At 36.0% G+C, this 19,239-nt stretch overlaps 3 protein-coding genes across 3 annotated transcripts; 1 reads left to right on the top strand and 2 right to left on the bottom strand.

The window, feature by feature from the left end:
• Positions 1-11: 11 nt before the first annotated feature.
• Positions 12-12,303, top strand: LOC135687407 (guanine nucleotide-binding protein subunit beta-5a). Its single transcript, XM_065203952.2, has 13 exons — positions 12-193; positions 567-703; positions 1,755-1,796; positions 2,647-2,723; positions 3,229-3,355; positions 4,879-4,976; positions 5,410-5,455; positions 6,491-6,582; positions 7,183-7,231; positions 8,263-8,359; positions 8,978-9,036; positions 9,696-9,803; positions 12,005-12,303. Exons 1-13 carry the CDS (start codon positions 55-57, stop codon positions 12,014-12,016), a joined length of 1,083 nt encoding a protein of 360 aa, XP_065060024.2. The 5' UTR covers positions 12-54; the 3' UTR covers positions 12,017-12,303.
• On the bottom strand, positions 18-6,497 carry LOC135687409 (EF-hand calcium-binding domain-containing protein 9-like). Its single transcript, XM_065203954.2, has one exon. The coding sequence runs from the start codon at positions 4,637-4,639 to the stop codon at positions 4,067-4,069; it is 573 nt and encodes a 190-aa protein (XP_065060026.1). The 5' UTR covers positions 4,640-6,497; the 3' UTR covers positions 18-4,066.
• Positions 12,304-12,957: 654 nt separating the features above from the next.
• On the bottom strand, positions 12,958-17,583 carry LOC135687404 (tetratricopeptide repeat protein 24). The gene is made up of 4 exons (XM_065203948.2): positions 16,965-17,583; positions 16,168-16,408; positions 14,367-14,591; positions 12,958-13,924 (listed from the first exon to the last, which is right to left on the bottom strand). The coding sequence occupies exons 1-4, from the start codon at positions 17,358-17,360 to the stop codon at positions 13,149-13,151; spliced, it is 1,638 nt and encodes a 545-aa protein (XP_065060020.2). The 5' UTR covers positions 17,361-17,583; the 3' UTR covers positions 12,958-13,148.
• Between the last annotated feature and the right edge of the window lie 1,656 nt (positions 17,584-19,239).

The following is a 19,239-nucleotide window of genomic DNA, read 5'->3' on the forward strand; positions in this document are numbered from 1 at the left end:
ATTTTTCCTCGAACGAATTCTTCACGCACGACTTCCGGGTGACCAGATGCGAAAATGGCTAGCGAGCCCCTTGCACCAATAAAAAGAGAGAGAGCAGAGTCTGGAGGGGATATGCTTGCATCTCTAACGAAGGAGGCACAACATTTGAAAAGCAAGCTCGAAGGAGAGAAGAGAAAGTTATATGATGCTGACCGTGAGTTGAAATTATTCAAACGAAACATATTACTTGATGGGTTAGGCCGGTTGTCAAATGTAAACAAATATGGAATCTAGGTTAGATTGGGGCGATCTTGGTGAATAAGACTTACGGACCTGACTTTAATTTCTAAACAAGAGAGAGCTGTATCCCTTCTACAAAGCAAAGTAATTAATTTGCCAAAAGATTAATTACTTAGAAATTAATTTTAAAGTGTTATGTCTCTTTACTCATGGTAAATTAATGTTGATCGTCATAATATATCTGTTTATCTTTCAAGGATATAAAGCTTATCAAAATTCTGAACAGTTATTGCATTGATTTTTCTTATATTCCTTCCTGATAACTCAATGCACTGGCAACGTTTTAGTTGAAAGTGTCTCGTTGACAATGCCAAGTCTCCAGCCTCTGCAACTAAAGGCGAGAAGGACGTTAAAAGGACACCAAACAAAAGTCTTGGCGTTAGACTGGGCGAGTGACGGGCAGCATCTTGTCAGCAGTTCACAGGTTTGTAAGATTTTACTTCTTGTATCGAAGTTCAAATAGAAACAATTGAAGAATCCAATCTCTATCAAATCCAATGCTGGGAGTATTCTAGGGATGTAGTTTAGGGAATATCTCTCTAAATTGTTGCTATTCATTTGGTCTCTTCAGTAAAACCTGGCAAACATTTTATCTCGATTCTAATAAAATATGTTGTAATAAAATATATGACTCTCTCTCGATTAGTTAACCTATTTAAAGTTCTTTTTCTGTAATCTTTAATTTTAATTTATTTTTGTGTAGTGCGATATTTTCTTATGTATTTAGGTGTAGTGTATTATGTAGAATTGTATTTAGGATTGATTGATGAACGATGAAAACTGAAAAACTGATGAGAACTTGAGATGTGCCATGGCATTAAGCAACCTCAGACTTTATACGTGCGCTACTGTTCCATATGAGGAACTTGTTTACAGCCCATTTTACTAGCTTATAGGCAACGAGACCATATAACGAGGAACCACATCAAATTGGTCCAACTCACCCCCTCTCCTTATCGTCCTCCTCACCACTCGTCCTCCTCACCACTCGTCCTACTCACCCTCTTGTAACACTTTTAACGGAAAATGGAATACTGAATCTTACTTCCGACAGGGGGGCCAAAATGATAAAAATAAGCAGTTTTCGTACGTTATTTTTTCAAATTTGTTCCGACAATAACCTAAAATTTCCTCCGATGGGGGGGCTAGCTGCTTCCGACGGAGGGGCTGTTGCCCCCTCTAGTCCTCCCCTGGCACCACCATTGAGTGTGTCAATAAAAGAAAGACCACAATGGCAGGCTGCTCTACGGACTCCGATAGAGTTCTCGCGGCGTTCCTTATTTACTACATTTTCTAAGTAAACTGTCAGATTACGTGGATTTAAAAATTGTGAAAGGTTAGTCCCTCGACTTTCGGCCCTCGAAGTAGCTCCCGTCCATAAACATACCTACTCAATAAACCCCAAAGGAAGGAACCAACTTGATGAGCTATAGTATAAGTCCTTAATGCTGTATTAATATTATTTTCATCTCTAGGATGGCAAAATCATAATCTGGGACGCATACACTACAAACAAGGTTTGTACATATTTGTATGGATATGCTAAAGGACTAAAAAGGTCACTTCGCGGCGTGTGTTAGATTCGCGAAGTGGAAATCAGATTCTACAAAGTAACGAAAACCTATCCTCGTTAGTGACTTTCGGATGTGGTGTCTGATAAGTGCAAACGGTATATACTGATGACTATATTATCAATACTATCAATATTATCTTTAAGACAACTGCTTTGTACTTGCACCCATGATAATACATCCTCAGCAAGCTGTCAAAATCCTCCACCCCGGTACCCTTAAGGAACGCTTTACATAAAGCTTTACGCAACGTTTTACGCATTGCTTTATTTCATTTAATTTCATTTCAAAATTATTTACCCAGGGTACAAATTCAGTCTAAATACTGTTTTACAATTGACCCTGCCAAAAACTACTTACAAAATTAAAAAGTTATATACAATAAAATTTACAATAAAAAGATCGGAATATGGCTAAATCAAAGATTTATATATAAAAAATGATTATTTTTCCTTGAGTTTGGACTTGAAGGCATTGATTGAGGGAGCCATTTTTGTGTCAAAATCGAGACTGTTCCAGAGACTGGCCCCACGATACGCAAAAGATTTCTGGCCATTGCCAGTTCTCAACATGGGTATTGCAAGGTCTGTTTTAGAGTTTCTTAACACTCTTGGATGTACCCCGGATAATCTCACGAATAGGCCACTGATATATCTAGGTGCAAGAGAGTCAATAGAGAGAGTTTATGCAACGCTTTACGCAACGATTTACGCAACGCTTTTCCCAACGCTTTGTAAATGTACAATGCAAAACTGCTTTCAAGAATCGAATGAATCTATTTTCTCTTCTGTTCTAGGAAGACATGATTGTGACAAATAGTAGCTGGGTGATGGCCTTGGCGTATTCTCCATCGCAGAAGTTCACTGCATGCGGGTAAGGAATATGCAGAGCTAGAATCACTAAAAGAGACTGAGGACGAGAGTTCGCATTCCGTCGTGTCAGCACGATTGGAAGCAATGTTGTGAAAAGAGGATTTCGCTTTTTTGAACACTATAGATTGTTTGTAGTTGAATATCAGATAAAAGGCATAGACTATATGAAGAAGTAGAGTTGATTTTCATTAAGTTGAACATAGCCAGGCAAAGTGAGATAGAAACTAATGCATTCAAATAGCCTGTGCCTACATAATTCATTAATTATTTTGAGAATCGTTTTGCAAAAAGTAAAGTTCTATCTTTTCATTGAACCAATTGTTGCTTTTCAATGTAAGGGTAGTAATGTGGGGTCTTAGGGACAAGATTTTGAAATGATACCCAGTCAGAAGTTTAAATTAACCCCGTCAGAAACCTGAATTTATAATTGGAAAGGAAAGCTGGATACTAAAAATATTTTTTAAAAGAATTAAACGATATAAAAAATGTACCTTTCTTTTCTACAGGGGGCTCGACAATCGCTGCACCATTTACAATGTTAGTCTCATTGAAAATGAAAATAGTGAGCCAAAACATGTTGCCACGCATGCAAGTCATGTCACGTGCTGCTCCTTCACAAAGTCAGATCATCAGGTAAAAAACATCAAGTTTGGTTTTCAATATTTTGAATAAATTTCATAGGAAATTTTTATATTTTATCAAGTTTCTTGAAGAAATCAAATGCAAGAGTAAGGTTGCCTTGAGAATGTGGGATTTTTGTTGTCGTTTTGAGTATTTCTCGTCTAATGATTGTACTAAATGGGATTTTGAACTAAGGTGATAACCTGTAAGTAGAACTGTTGCTGAAAATAGTTGAAGCACCGCAAAAAAATCAGGTTTAAAGGGAGGCCAGATAGTAGGTACGTTTGGTGTGACACCCGCTTTCCGTTGCAAAATCGTGGAGTTTTTCTATCTCGTGGCAAATTTTCAAAATTGTCGGCAAACAGGAGATGACTTGCTCACTTTGGGCCAGGCCACCCCTCTTTCCACTTGTGCACGGCATCTAGCGACGGCCGGTTCAAAAGTTGATGACACCAGACTAAAACTACTTTCTAAAGTTATCAATGTTGCTGCGAAATTCTTCTTCGCCACCCGTACAAAACTTCGTTCAATTAAGTACAGGGGTTTAGACAATTTTTCTTAATCAGATTTCACAGGTAACTATAAAGTATCGAAAATTGAAATTTTTGCAGGGGATTGGAAACAATTTTTTAAACTGTTCATAACTGTGTGCAGCTTTTTCCGACATTTTTACAACGATTTCAGCTCTTTGGAGAACTTTAGATTAGTCATCAATGTAGAGGCTCAAAGTATCTGACAATTTCCAGACTCCAACATTCCCTTCTTTTCAGTTTCTCGGTCGAGCTGCCGATCAATACACTCCATGGCGAACATCTTGAACTCGGAGTAATCGAGATTTTGGTCGCCAGAGACATCAAATTCTGCAAAAATATCTCTTATGCAGTCCTTATGCATGTTGAACAAAAACCCAAAAGATTCAAACTCGTGTGCAGATATACTGCCGCTGTTATCTTCGTCCAGCAGATCAAAAACCGTCCTAGAATGCCTGTAAATAAAAGATTTAATCATATTGTCCTTCACCGCTATCAAAATGCATACGAGTAGATAGAACTCATTGAAATCAATGGACCCGGAACAGTCAGTGTCCAGCATATCAAATACTTTGTATATGTGGCTCTCATCCAGGTCCGTAAAATGTTTCATCAACGTCAAAAACTGTACATCGTTCAACGAACTTTGGTTGTGGATGTCAAGTAGTTTGAAAAATTCGTAAACGAGTTTCACATTTCGACCTGGCAGCAAGCAGTAGGTTTTTTGAAGATGCAGCTTGTCCAGCAATGGTGATGCCACTTTCATTTTTCAAGTGGTTGTTGAAAAATTAACAGTTGTTTCCTTAATCAAGTTAAAAGTTGAAATTTTTTCTGATCAACCTCCGAATTTTATGATTCCATTGGCGAATGAAAAATCGCTGAATTCGAACTGATCGAAGACACGCAGAATCCCGCGTGATTTCGCGTTTTCATTGTTTCCCGGGGTTGTACATTAAAAGCACTCGTATTCATTAAAAGCAATTCATACATCTTTTTTTAATGCAGATTTTGACAGGAAGCGGTGATACGACATGTGCTCTTTGGGATGTTGAATCAGCAACGATGATAAGAGCTTTTAAAGGCCACACAGCGGACGTATTGAGGTTTGTAACGTTGTTTGTACCATATTTGCTTTACTAACTATATTTTCTAAATATGTGATGATTTGTCTTGAAGTAGATTTCAACCAAATGTTTATGCTAGGAAATTTGTTATCATATCTCCGAGAGAATGTGTTACTTTGCAGTGTTGGTTGCCAAATTAATTTTTCTTGTTTCTTTGAGAAGAAGCAAAAGCTACTGTACTCTATCTGACTGAAATTCGTCAAAAATAGTTAAACTCTTGTACCTTCTTTTCAATTTCTCTCCGACTTGTCACAAATTTGCTAGTCAACTTGTCTAATGGTAGTCCGCTTCAGGCTTAAAATCCCTCTCTTTCTAAATCTCAGAACTTTTTTAGAAGCTTCATTTACGATCTTGCTCCACTTAATCTCATATTTAATCCTTATCCTTAAAAATATCCATTGTTATTGTTTAGCCTTCACTTTTCATCAAAGATTGGTGGTGCCATCTTCGTTTCCGCTGTAAGTATCATTTCCTTTTTGTCGACACTAAGGAGTGAAACTAGTCTAAAAGTAGAAAATTTTGTGGGTGTGTGTGACCTTAGGTAGGACCAACTCTTGATGAGAATATACTGACTTTTCTAAACCATTGTAAGAAAAATAAACAAAATGTTATATTTTCAACAATCAGGATCAACTCGTCTGTATTGTAGATTGTTTTCAGTCCACCTATTTCAATCCTGTAGAGGCGGTGAGACACCCCTACAGACCCTTGCCCTACAGACCCTTCCCCCCTTATCACTCTACCCCAAAGATACCGGAATAATGATTTGGACGCAAAAACCAGCATATGAAATCAAAATTTGTTATAAAGTCTTTACGATGGTTGAAAGCGATAGGACTTCACCGGACAACAATTTCATGCTACTTGAAACGTTTTTGTCGTACTCACTTCAGAATCTGAAAACGTCAGAATGATTCTTTAAAGATAATAAAGTTGACGATTGATCAGGATGGTCGATCCCTTTTAACAGCGCAGTCTATATCGTCTCAAAGACCATATCTTACAATCAGTGATAATTTGCCATTTTCAAAAACAAACGTCACTTTAGAAAATCATTTGACATAAAAACCATTCACAAAAATTTACTCGCTATGTACTAACAATTGTATTTGGAAACAAATTCGAATATTTGCTTTATTAGGCCCGACCGGGACATATGATTTTCGGGTGATGTCAAGACGGTCGGGAAGGGTACAATATTATATGGTAAAATAGACTTATATTCGAAGACTTTTTGGAGTATCATATCCCTCTCAAGATGCAATGCTTGAAGGGCCCTTAGAAGCAGTGTTTGGCTAGGCCTGTTTTTCTGGATTCGCGCATTCAGCTTCAAAGTTTGAAGGCCATAAGAAAAACATTAACAATATTCAATTAACAATTCTGAAAACTGTGGGGACTGTTACTCCCTTGGGCCTTGGCCCCCTCAATTTCGCAAGGAGCCTCTTTTTCTCTTGAATTTCTTGTTTTTGAATTTACGACTTTTTATTGAACAGGGCTGTGATGAAACTGTCCGCGTGTGGGACATTCGAACCGGACAATGCGTTCAAAGTTTCGAGGGACACCAAGCAGATATAAATTGTGTCAGGTATGCAGAAAATCCCACACTTTTTATGATTTTATTCCTGCTCTAAATTGTTATCACTACAGTATGCTCCCTCCCCAACGATGACCCTGTATCAGAAAGCAGCCAAATGATGTCATTTCCTTTTGTTTGTTATGTGGTTTTGCTACCTCCCCCCCCCCCCCCAGCATATTCTTTCATGGCAATAAGCCCATGGTCATAAAGATTTACCAATTAACAATTTGATTTTAGATAGAAACAAAAACCAAAAAATATACAATTTGAATTTAACTAGGGGTGGAAGGGAAAGACATACAATGACCGCAAAATTATTTTGCATGCCAAGTTGCTTGAGTGCTTTTTAAAACAAAAATAACACCGTACCCCCTTCCCCCAAACTAACGATGGGTATAGGGTTATACGTTAAATCTATCTTAAATAAATGCATTTGAGCACATCGAGCCTCTTAATGTTGAATTAAGCAACATTATTCGGATGGGGAAAGAAATCCATTAGAAAATATTCAAAAATTACATTTAGTTTACCACGACTTTTATCAGGCATTCTAGCGGTAATTGTAACATCGAGAGAAATTTTATTGATCTTTATTTATCTATTCTTCAGGTTTTTTCCCAGCGGAGAGGGAGTGGCTTCTGCTTCCGATGACTCAACGGTATTTCCATTAATATGTTCACTTGATTTTGGGTTGAATGTCAGACAGAGGGTACTTCAAAATATAACGCTAGAGATCCTCAGTGTTTGTGCTACAAAATATGGCTCGAGTAAGTTTTCTGGGTCGAAAGATTGAGAGTTTTTCACAGTTTAAAAAAATGAACAAATCGGAATTTTATTCCAAAAGTTTCGAGACTGCTGATGAATGATAAAAATAGATCCATCAGTAGGTCAAAAACAGATACATTTTATCTGCTCTTCATGCGCTCAAATTTTTTATTTGGAAATTCAAAAATTTAACCTTTCCTGCTAATTAACAAATATTGAGGTTAAATCTGAATGGCTAACCACTGCCTTACGTGGGGGGGGGGCACAATGGGGAACGTATGCTAGTTGAAATTTCCCAGCAAATTCTTTGCCACCTAAAAATGAGCACAAGTTGATTCTAAATTGTACTAAACTGTTTCGAATTTCTAGAACAATCCTACTCTGTTCTGTCAAGAAAGCAACCATTGACCATAACAAGTTCCTGTACCTAACAATAGATTTGTAAAGATTTCAGGCTTTTGAACATCTGGAAGAAGCGAGGTTTTGCTACACAGGATACAAAAAGCAACAAAATCAACTATGAGTTATTTTATAGAAAAAGTTTTACTTGATATTATCTATATAAAAAATATAAAAGATTCATAGCGCTGGATGCAGATTCTCAGATTCAATTTGATCTATGTCAGTAGTGAAGCAAGCTCTGAATTGACCTCCAACCTGGTCATGCACTTGGTTGGAGGAAAGTAACATAGGAAAGTAATTAATACAAGTTAAGATCACCAAAATGCATGAGAATTAAGACTTGTGTCAGCTCCCGAAAGTCTAAGCAATCGATTCGAATCTATGCGACAAGCAGATTCATATAAATATGGGAGGCATGATGCCTACTTGACACGCCACTGGAATATGATTTGTTGCCTTTTGATATAGCATAAAATTATTTATCCACCGTAAGATTCATCCCTAAAATTCGATATTTTGCAGTGCCGTTTATACGATCTAAGAGCTGATAGAGAAATGGCTGTTTATGCGAAGGACAGTATTCTTTTTGGTGCCACATCAATTGACTTTTCTGCAAGTGGTATGGTCCTAACGTTTTGTTTCTATGTGCATAATTTTCTGTGCGTTTTCTTCACTCCCATTAGGACAAGTTGCCTTTTTAAACAAACTTAGATATGTAATGCTGGATATAGGGTTCGGGAATTTGTGAAATTGTGTTCTTGTGTTGGCGAGATCGTGTCCTCGCATTGCGACACTGTATTTGCGATATTTTATTCGTTTGTTTGCGAGATTTTATTAACGAATTTTCGAGATTTAATTTGCAAGATTGTATTGGCCTAATCCTGAATTGTGTTCCACATGTGAACAGCTACATCGTTGTGGATGCCTGCAACACTAATTATACTGTTTTCAAAGGCATTGTGTTAGTCTGTACTCAGAACGAATGAAACATACTTTTCTCGTGATTTACACAACCATCATAAGCAATTTTCTTACTTAGATGAACTTGATTTGCATCTTCTAAGCCAATTTTCGCAGAATTTTCTGTGTCTAACAGGAAATGTCCTACTACTTTTAACTCCTGTTATTTATGCTATAAAGGCTTGTAATTGCTAGTGCAAATTAAAACAATGCTGGAAACCATAACAATCCTTTGTTTAAAGTAACATTTCATTACATTTTTTCAATGTTTTTACAGGAAGACTGTTGTTTGCTGGCTACAATGATTATCTTGTTCGCGTTTGGGACACCCTCAAGGTAGGCAGTTAATCTCGGGTATTAAACTGGCGATCCCCACATATTATAGATATACTATAAATAGATAAATAGATAACCACATACTATAAATAGATAACCAATCGTAAAGAAGCTGCTTTTTGTTACCAGACATTTCCTGTAATAGAGTTCAAAAGTGTGACGTCATAAAGATTTGTATATTGAGAGTTTGTAACTTACTAATGAAGCAACCTTTGAAAATGGAAAATCAGGCTTTCACGTTAACAACTGGGCGAGATATCGCTTACGAAAGATCTGAAGTTTGCTAACGGGTTACTGTTATTTAGGCTCGGTTCATAAAGTTATAAGACCAAGTTAGAATGATTTAATGGGAAACGACCCTATACTATTGTGGCCATATCTCGGCAAACATTGTAATCCATTTAGCTGATCTGGCACATCTACAGCTGTTACATGATGTGATCCAAATTCAAAAGCTCTTAAATAGGTGTACATGTGAATTTCTGTGACGTCATTACTTTAGAACTCTATTATACCCATATATTTATCCTTTGATGCTCTGTACAAAGTACCTTAATCGAAGAGTTTCCAAGGGAACTACCACGCAAATCCTTAAAACTGGCCTTCTCAGCTTTCTACCACCACCTCCCCAAACTATTTGAAGGTCCAATCTTTTTCAGATCTCCGAAGCTTCTATTCTGTACGGTCATGAAAATCGTGTAAGCACACTTCAAGTATCGCCAGATGGAACAGCCATAGCAACAGGAAGTTGGGACAATAACATTAAGGTGGGTTCTGCTTATCATTGTTGACCGTTGACCTAAACTGTTTACCACATTGATCAAACACCGTAGTTATTGTTCCGGCACCGGATTGTTTTACATTATGGCTATTTATCCGGGATGCATGCGCATTAACTATTTGCGCACGAACAAACTCTAACGCATGCGCACCTCTAATAATAATTCTGTCCTCAAATTTAATGTAAAATTCGTTGACGGATCATGTGAACGATATTACGCCGGCGCTACAAGTTCATGCAAGTTTCAGGCAAAAGTAAACGTTGGTTCCATGTGAAACTAGACATTTCTAAAAAGTTTATTTGGAAATAAATTGATTTTTCAGAACCACCGCCCTCGGGTCAGGTCGACGCTTTAGTTTCTGATGAAGATCCGTTTACGCTTCTTGCGAATCTGGAAAATTCTCGCAATGCAAACAGTTTTCTGTTTGACTGTTTCTCTGAAAGAATTTCGTACTGCATTCAAATAAAACCAGCTGAACTTGTTTAAAGAATGACAATTTGCCCTCGTTCCAGGGTCTCCTATATATGTTCAACTAAAAACGTGAATGCTCTTGTCTGCCGGATGAATAGGCAAATGTAATGAGATCCGGAACAATTACCACGGCATTGATTAGAACTAGTTCATTGCTAGTTATGAACAGCCACAGTAAATGAAACCAAATGGATCATCAACATAAAAGAAGTAAACCAGGCCCTCGACCTTTTAAACAAGGACCCATACCAAGAGATTACGGAACAGTCCTTCTCAATCGACAATCGATAAATTATACTGCTTGTAAGATAGCTTCATCAACTCAAATACGACATCAAAATGAAGCATTCACTTAACTCTAAACTGCTTAGGGGCCTCAAATATCCTCAACAGCGTTCACTGTTCAATCTAGTCAACATTTAGGATGCAATAAAGCTATACAGTACTTACTGTGGGTTCAGTGTAATAGTAGAAAAGCATCTTGTCAAGTAATGATATGCGAATATTGAAACAAGTAGCAATATTGAAACAACTAAAAGGCATTAAGTCATTATAAAATGGATTGGGTATACCCTAAGTGCCAAAATCCGCTGAGTCATGATTTTTCATGACTGCATGCTATTGGGTGACCTGGAACTGGTCACATGAACTCACCTCGTACTGATTGACAAAACAGTTTCCATCAATAGCAAGTTGTCAACAACGGATGCAAATATCACATCAGGGCCGTAAATCCCGGGGGGGACTGGACCCCCCCAAAAATCTGGAGCAAAACGATTTTTTTGGAGAAATTACCATCATTTTCCTTGAAAGAAAGAAATCGCTGGTAGCCGGGTTAGAACCAAACTACGTTTTCTGTGTTATTGCAACAAACCTCAGCCACTAAGGTTGTTTTTGTAAGCAGAGTGGTTTTTAGGATTTTTACAAGATAGAAACTTACCGTTTTCTACCGTTTTTTCCGTTCTCTACCGTTTTATTTTTGAAAACAAAGTATGAAATAAAAAGAGCGCAATCTGTCATTTTATTTGACCTATTTACTAACTTATTTACGTACATTTCTATTATTTGTCTATTATTTGCTTTTATTTGGTGAATCGGTCCTCCTGCGACAGTAAACTTGATTCTTAGCACCCAAGGCTCAATTTCTTGGGGCCGTCTCTGAAAAATGTTATCCATCCAATTATCAACACAAGTAAATGTACTAAGGAATATCTATAAATACCTTCTATAGAGCAGAAAGTCTTGAGAATTCCAAAAATATTGACTTTTGTTTTTTAAGTAATTTGCCCCTCAACTGTTTCCATAACACACCCTTGTGGTGCCATGCCCACTGCATACTTTATATTCATTCGCTCTGCTGACCCCCCCCCCCCCCCCCCCAATTCACATGACAGATTTACGGCCCTGTATCACATGAAACAGCAGCGATCACGCCGAAACCAAATGACCCCCTATAGAGAAGGCCTATTTACCATGACTCAATGCCTTTAAAGTATCAAATGTCTGCAAGTTGCTCTTAGGAAGTGAACTTCAGTTTCAAGAGCCATTGCTACTGGAGTCTTCAATAAAGTCAAATTCCAAATTTCTGCATTTCAAATATATAAACCCCTTTGTAGGGTGTGATTAAAGTAAAACTCAAGAAGTTTGAGCCCTAATTTTGTGAACTTAATCCATTGTGCAATTGGCCGTAACCTTGTTTATTAACATGTTCGCAGGTTTGGGCATGAGAAATTGCATGTCATTGGAAGATTTTCAGGATCCAAAAGCAGTCACCATGTTTTATACACGAAATATCATTTCGAGCTGAGTTCTTTTATATTGACGATTTGATAATTGTATGACAGTAAAAATTGTAACAACATGTGATATTTGTAACACTAAAGAACTACATTACATATAAATAAATGATTATTTATACTTGTAAATATTTATAAAAAAAGATATATATTAATGCGCATATTTTTGAGGGTTTGTTATAATGTTAGGAAACTGTTAATAATTGTTTGTGTTATTATTAAGTGTGTAATCAGTGGCATCACGTGACCATTCTTACTGGGGGTGTAAGAGATGCAAAACCATATTTTACCAACAAAAATTATTTTGTTATATTAATATTTTGTTATAAATTTGATTCTACAGATGAGTTCTCTGAAAGTTGGGGGAGTGTACACCCCCCCCCCCAAAACGCTACGTGTAATGGATTTTCAAGCAACGATATACAATCAATGTGAATATTTAGAAGCATGGCTTACAATCCACTGAGGAACTGGACTGATGCCATTTCGTTCCTAGAACTTAATTTTGATAGCAGGAGGCTCCATGTGATAATAAATCAGTGCTTTACAATGGAAGAGGTTATTGGGCCTTGCATTTCTGTCTCTAAACAAAATTACACATCCCAAACACAGCTATAAACATATCAGGGTTGCGACACTACATTCTGAAAGATCATCTAACTTCTTCCTACAATTCCTGCCAAATACTTGGAACATCCAGCAATTTGCCTTATATTTTATAACTTTCTTGTTTCCTATCAAACAATCACTACTTCTGGTCCCTTCTTCCTGGAACATGTATCTTTTTTTCTATCAAAAAAATACCTTTTAGGCAACTCTTTTCACTCTAGGACAATGTTGTTAGTTTAAACAAATATCACACAAGCAGTGCAACAGAAGGTACATTCTATCTCCTATGCCATTGGGGAGAGGGAGATGGCTGAATTTTACCTTGAAAGGTGATGTCAGTGTTCCAAAATTTTTGGCAGGCATTCTAGGATAATTATAAACAAATGTGGCCAAATATCAAAATTTTGCACCACCAATATGGCACTAATATGTGAACCAATAAAAAATACATGAACTACTGTAGAACACATGTCACAGAATTCTTCACTGGGGGAGGTCTTTGCTTAACTGAATGCTCCTCCCTGACGTAACCATCTTGCATCTCCCTGTTGCCATTAGAATGCATCATAATATGCCGTCTATTGTAATAATTATGCTTTTTATGACTGCCATTAGCTGTCTCATAATTATCAGCAACATCAGCGACAATTTTTTCAGGTTCAGATATTTTTCGTCTTGAATTTTTACGGTCCTGTGTTTTGATTGAGTCACTGTAAGAAGAGGATGAGTCACTGTACGAGCTCTCGTCCAATGACAAGGAGCGTAGCTCATGTTCACCATGCGATTCTTCTAAACCTTTAGCAACTAATGAATTGACTTTGCCATATTTAGGTTTATCCCTTCTTTGTCCATATCTATGTTTGCCGTTTTTGGCTGATGAGTCAGTATACTCTAACTCTTGGTTGTCTAGCCTTAGTTGGTATTGAACTGCTTCTGCAAGTTTGTTTACAATCCGTTCACTGTGAGTGCTATTGACCTCTGTTGCTTTTGTAAGAATAGCTAAAGCTTCCTTGTAATACTTAATCGCATTATTGTAGTCATTTTCTCTGAAGTAAATTGCTGCAAGGCCTTCAGTGGCAAGGCACTCCTCTGTAGTATCTTGACACTCTTTACAGCATTCAATTGCTTTTAAAAATGCCCCCTTTGCATCATCATACTCTTCTGTTTTAGAAAAAGCATACGCCAGATTACAGTAGACTTGACTCTGGGATTTTTTGTCTTCAACTTCTCCTAAAATAACAAACATTGAAACATGTTACACCTTTGATGTTTTATAATTTTCTTGTTTTATCTTCATTGCAGTGTTTGTTAGGGTGGGAATGTATTAAATAAGTTTCAATTTCGGGTCAGGAACAATAATAATCACAAGAAAACTGGAACTTATTTGTAACAAATTCAAACTTTATTTTGGTATCTATAATTAGCCTGGCCCACTAATTTTTCTTGCCTTTTTACAAAAGCTAGTTAGGGGTGGTGACCATATATTAGGTATGGCCAATATGTTGAACTTCTGATAAATTTTTCACAAAAGCATCTTTTAAGTGACAGCAAAAGGAGGAGAGAAACAGACCTTTAGAAACATACTCCACAAGTGTAACCCCAGATACAATATTCAGCACTTCCCTCAAAGCATATTATTTCATAAATCACTAAGTCAATCAAACATACTCACCAAACTTTTTTATTGCCATGTTGTGAAAAGTAATTGCCCGCTCATACAGCTCTAGGTGATTTAAGGAAGCTCCCATATTCAATAAAACGACAGCTTCAAGCATCCGATCCTTCTGCTCCCTACTAACATTTTCCAAAGTATGATAAGAATGCTCAAAGCACTCACTAGCGGATTGGTAACAATGTTCTGAACTGTATAACAATCCAATATCAAGATAAATTTTTCCTGAAAAATGATTTTATCAAATAAAAAATGTTTTTATCAAGTAAAAAATGATTTTATCAAGTAAAAAATGATTTTATCAAGTAAAAAATGATTTTATCAAGTAAAAAATGATTTTATCAAGTAAAAAATGATTTTATCAAGTTAAAAATGATTTTATCAAGTAAAAAATGATTTTATCAAGTAAAAAATGATTTTATCAAGTAAAAAATGTTTTTATCAAGTAAAAAATGTTTTTATCAAGTAAAAAATGATTTTATCAAGTAAAAAATGATTTTATCAAGTAAAAAATGATTTTATCAAGTAAAAAATGATTTTATCAAGTAAAAAATGATTTTATCAAGTAAAAAATGATTTTATCAAGTAAAAAAGGATTTTATCAAGTAAAAAATGTTTTTATCAAGTAAAAAATGATTTTATCAAGTAAAAAATGATTTTATCAAATAAAAAATGTTTTTATCAAGTAAAAAATGATTTTATCAAGTAAAAAATGATTTTATCAAGTAAAAAATGATTTTATCAAGTAAAAAATGATTTTATCAAGTAAAAAATGTTTTTATCAAGTAAAAAATGATTTTATCAAGTAAAAAATGATTTTATCAAATAAAAAATGTTTTTATCAAGTAAAAAATGATTTTATCAAGTAAAAAATGATTTTATCAAGTAAAAAATGATTTTATCAAGTAAAAAATGTTTTTATAAAGTAAAAAATGATTTTATAAAGTAAAAAATGATTTTATAAAGTAAAAAATGATTTTATAAAGTAAAAAATGATTTTATAAAGTAAAAAATGATTTTATCAAGTAAAAAAGTATTTTATCAAGTAAAAAATTATTTTATCAAGTATGATAATATCTACAAAAGATGAAACAAGTTTACAATAAAACAACATTTTTCAGCATTTTAACTGGGTCACAAAATTAGTTACACAAAGCACAAAATCAAGAAAAGTTTTCTTATCTCTTTGCAAAGCTAAGTAACACAATATGACATATTTTTATTTGTACCGTAGAAGATTGCTTTTATGATAAAATGTGTTTCTGAATGGTTTATTTCAAGACTGCCTGTTTCTTATTTATTTTTTACCGTCCACATGGGTTTCTGATTATTATTATTGCCTTCAGGTCTTTGTTGATCTAAAATCTGGGCATGGTTATTGAAACGAACCCCTAAAAAATACGCTGGGGAGCAAGCATGAAAAGTCCAACATCTACCCCTTCTTTCCAAATGCAAAGTTTGTGCATATGCACTTAGATAGCAGAGATCCCTTTCTCTGCGATACGAACACCAAACAGCCTGACAACATACCTTCACAAATAGCAAGAGTGCATTTGTGGCACATCTTTTTATGTTTCAAGCATGGTTGTTCCAAGCATGCTTGAAGATGAAGATGATGTCATTATGATATCATTAAGTTTGAAGAAGTGCCACTTTCATATGTTTTTGCTAATATCACAGCTGGTGTTAGGGGTACCTCAGATTGCTATTAATAGCTTATTTTAAAGGGCATGTCAAGATGCACAATTCAATGTTTTGGGTTTTGGAACTAGACGTGGCTATAATAGTTTTTGAAACAAACCTTGTAATTTTGGATTATCAAGTTCATGACAAACTTCAAGCAATGTGCTCAGAATTTTACTGCATTCCTCCATCTTCCTCAACTCTGCTAGAATAACAGTCAGCTGACTTAACGCAATGGCTTGGTTTTCTTTATCTTCCATTTTTTCATGTAAATCGGCAACAATTTTAAGGGTATCTGCAGCTTCTTTTGTTTTTTTTGTTGATTTGTAGCAAATTACCAATTTATTCAATGTCTCAACCTAAAAAGCAAAGATGTGTTTTAATTGCAAAGCCAGAAATGACTAGCATTATGATACCAAGAAATATAACACCATAAACAGTAGTGAGCCAGGTTTGAATGCATAAGACGCCTTTTTTCAATGAGATTTTTTGCCGTTGTTGGGGGAGGGGGCATCCACCCCTCTTGCCTCCCCCTCAATATATTGATATTAACATATTAATATGCCACTGACCATATAGAGAAATGGCCATAAAAATTAATCTTAAACAAACCACAGGATGGCATTTCAGCAATATGCTTTTATTCACTCTGTTGTGAACAGGTGTGTATGAAAAATGTTCTCCAACTTCCCTATAAAAAGTAGAAAGATTATATTTTTCGTCATTAACCAGAGCTCACCCAACCTCAACCCAAAGTACTAAACCCACAATTTTGCATAATTGAATTTAAAAAAATATATTTTTATATTTTTAGTTTGAAGCTTAGATAGGTTTTAAAATTTTATGTCTCGACCTTTTCTTTCTATTTATGATGGAAATTATAAAACAGGTTAAAAAAGATAAGATTATATATACCTGCAATGGCAGATTTCCAAGATCTTTGTATACATCAGCAGCTTTTTCGTACGAAACTATGGCATTCACAATATCTCCAATAGCATGCTGTGCTATGCCGATATTATATTCCAAATCTGCAAAATTTTGTAGTCCATCTGATTGATTGTTGGGAGGAATAGCTCGTGTAAGGTAAACCAGACCACGACTGGGTTGGCCACAGGCCACCAGACAAGACCCCGCGTTAAAGGAGCAAGCTCGCACCAAATACTCGTCTCCATAAAGTTCTGCTTTTTCAAGAGCACTTGAAAAACATTTAGCAGCAGTTTCTGGGTCTCCGTTTTTCAGAAAATCATGACCTTGCTCGGTGAACTGTCGGACATTGGCGTAGACGATTGCTTTTCTCTGCGACGACATAATGGGAAGTGATTGGCCTAGATCCCTCACACTTCAGTGCAGTTTTGTACCTGAGCTCATCTTTCAGCATCAGTTACTTTAATTATATACTCTACATTCTAGTTGATTGTTAACTTTAATAATGTTGACTCAACCTTTATTATTTACCTTCGATGCAAACAACTTTCCGTCCGTCCAATATTTAACTCATTATCAGAACAACAACATCAACACTTTCCAAGACTGGGCTGTATCCTTGGCAACATTTAACAGGAACTTGCAGAAAACGCCACCCGTTCAAATTTTGGGGGACGTTTTATAGCTGCCATTCCCACAACAACTGACAATTTTAGCAGCCATTTCAAAATTAATGAATTAAAGATTTGTGAAGGTATTTCGTTTTCGCGTTGCTATTTTGAGTTTGAAAGAAGTTACCACTTCAATCCACAGGCACGCCGAAGCCAGGGGTTAGGGGGAGGGAGGGGTGTAGCCCCTCACTTTTCTGGTTAAGTATGATATCAGTGTTGTGGCATCAAAGATAATCGTGGAAAAGCATCAAATCATAAAATGTGAAAAATAATAAAAAGTGTACAACAGTTATTTGTAATTGTACATTTAAGTATCAATAGAGAGTAAAATTATCAAATCCTTTCAGCATGTTTAAGGGCTGGCATTTGGGGGGGGCAGGTTCCCTTGTAAATTTGGGGGGCAGGTCGCATAAGACCAATTATTGCTAATTCTTTTCTGCAGAATGGACACGCGCAGTCTTGTTAATACTTCGGGTTGTTTTTCATTCGAAGTATCAGATAAAAATTACACGATAAAAATCTTGTACGATTCTGTAATGCAGGGGAGGTTTCTCTGGGTTTTAAAGTGAGTAAAATTGAGGTCGTCATTGTAAATAGTACCAAGTTTAGCAAAGTGATGTTTGACGAAATAAACTCACTTGAATGCTCAGAGGTGAACGCACTTACTCGCACAGTGGGAACCAAGGGGCGGATCCAGAGCAAATTTGAAGGAGAGGCAGTTGGTAGTTGGGGCGCTAAAAAATTTTCAAAAATTGGTTGCGAGAGTACGCTGTATACAACAATTTCAGATACCTTTTCAGAATACACAACAACTTTGAGGCAATCCTTGAAGCAAATTAACCTATCAGTCCAAGAACCTTTTTCATCTGATTCTCATTCTTCAAAAGGGGCGCACAATTTCCAAATAGGGGCGCCAGACTTGCTTCAACTCGTTGAAAGAGGGGCAACTGCCCCTATTTGCCCCCCTTAAATCCGCCACTGTGGGAACCAAGCTTTGATACCATTTAAACCAAGTTCGATACCATTTAAATGAAAAAACATGGAAGTTATATGGCTGCAAGATTTGGTCAGACGTGTCAAGATATTAAGTTTACAAAGAATTTAAAAACTTTACCATAAAACACTGTTTGTTTGAAAAAGTGGAGCGATGAAGATTTAATAATATCAGGATTGGACAGCCCCTTCCCCTTTCATTCAGTGTTTTTTCGACCTCTTATCATAGCAAAAATCAGGAGGCAAACAACCAACGGCAAATGTTAAAAAAAGATGGTCTGTGGTTTATGTTCAAAATATTTTCTCATCGAATAAAAAACAGAGAAACATAAACAAGTATTTTGTAATAAATAAAGTTGTTTTTTTCACTCTTTATTCACTCACTAAAAAAATTACATTTATTCAACAGAATAATTTTTATTCAGTGAAATTGGATAACTTTCCACCGCACACCAAACGATATTTCACGGAATTGAAAAACACTGATCTAATTTACTGGTATCCTGCGACCTTTGTTATCTGTCTCACCACAATTACCTTAAACAAGACTAAAATGAAACTTTGCTGGATGATCACTATTCATCATTTTAACTACACCC

The sequence above is a fragment of the Rhopilema esculentum genome, chromosome 20 (genome assembly GCF_057945365.1).
Source record: "Rhopilema esculentum isolate cy_ngs chromosome 20, ASM5794536v1, whole genome shotgun sequence".
NCBI lineage: Eukaryota > Metazoa > Cnidaria > Scyphozoa > Rhizostomeae > Rhizostomatidae > Rhopilema > Rhopilema esculentum.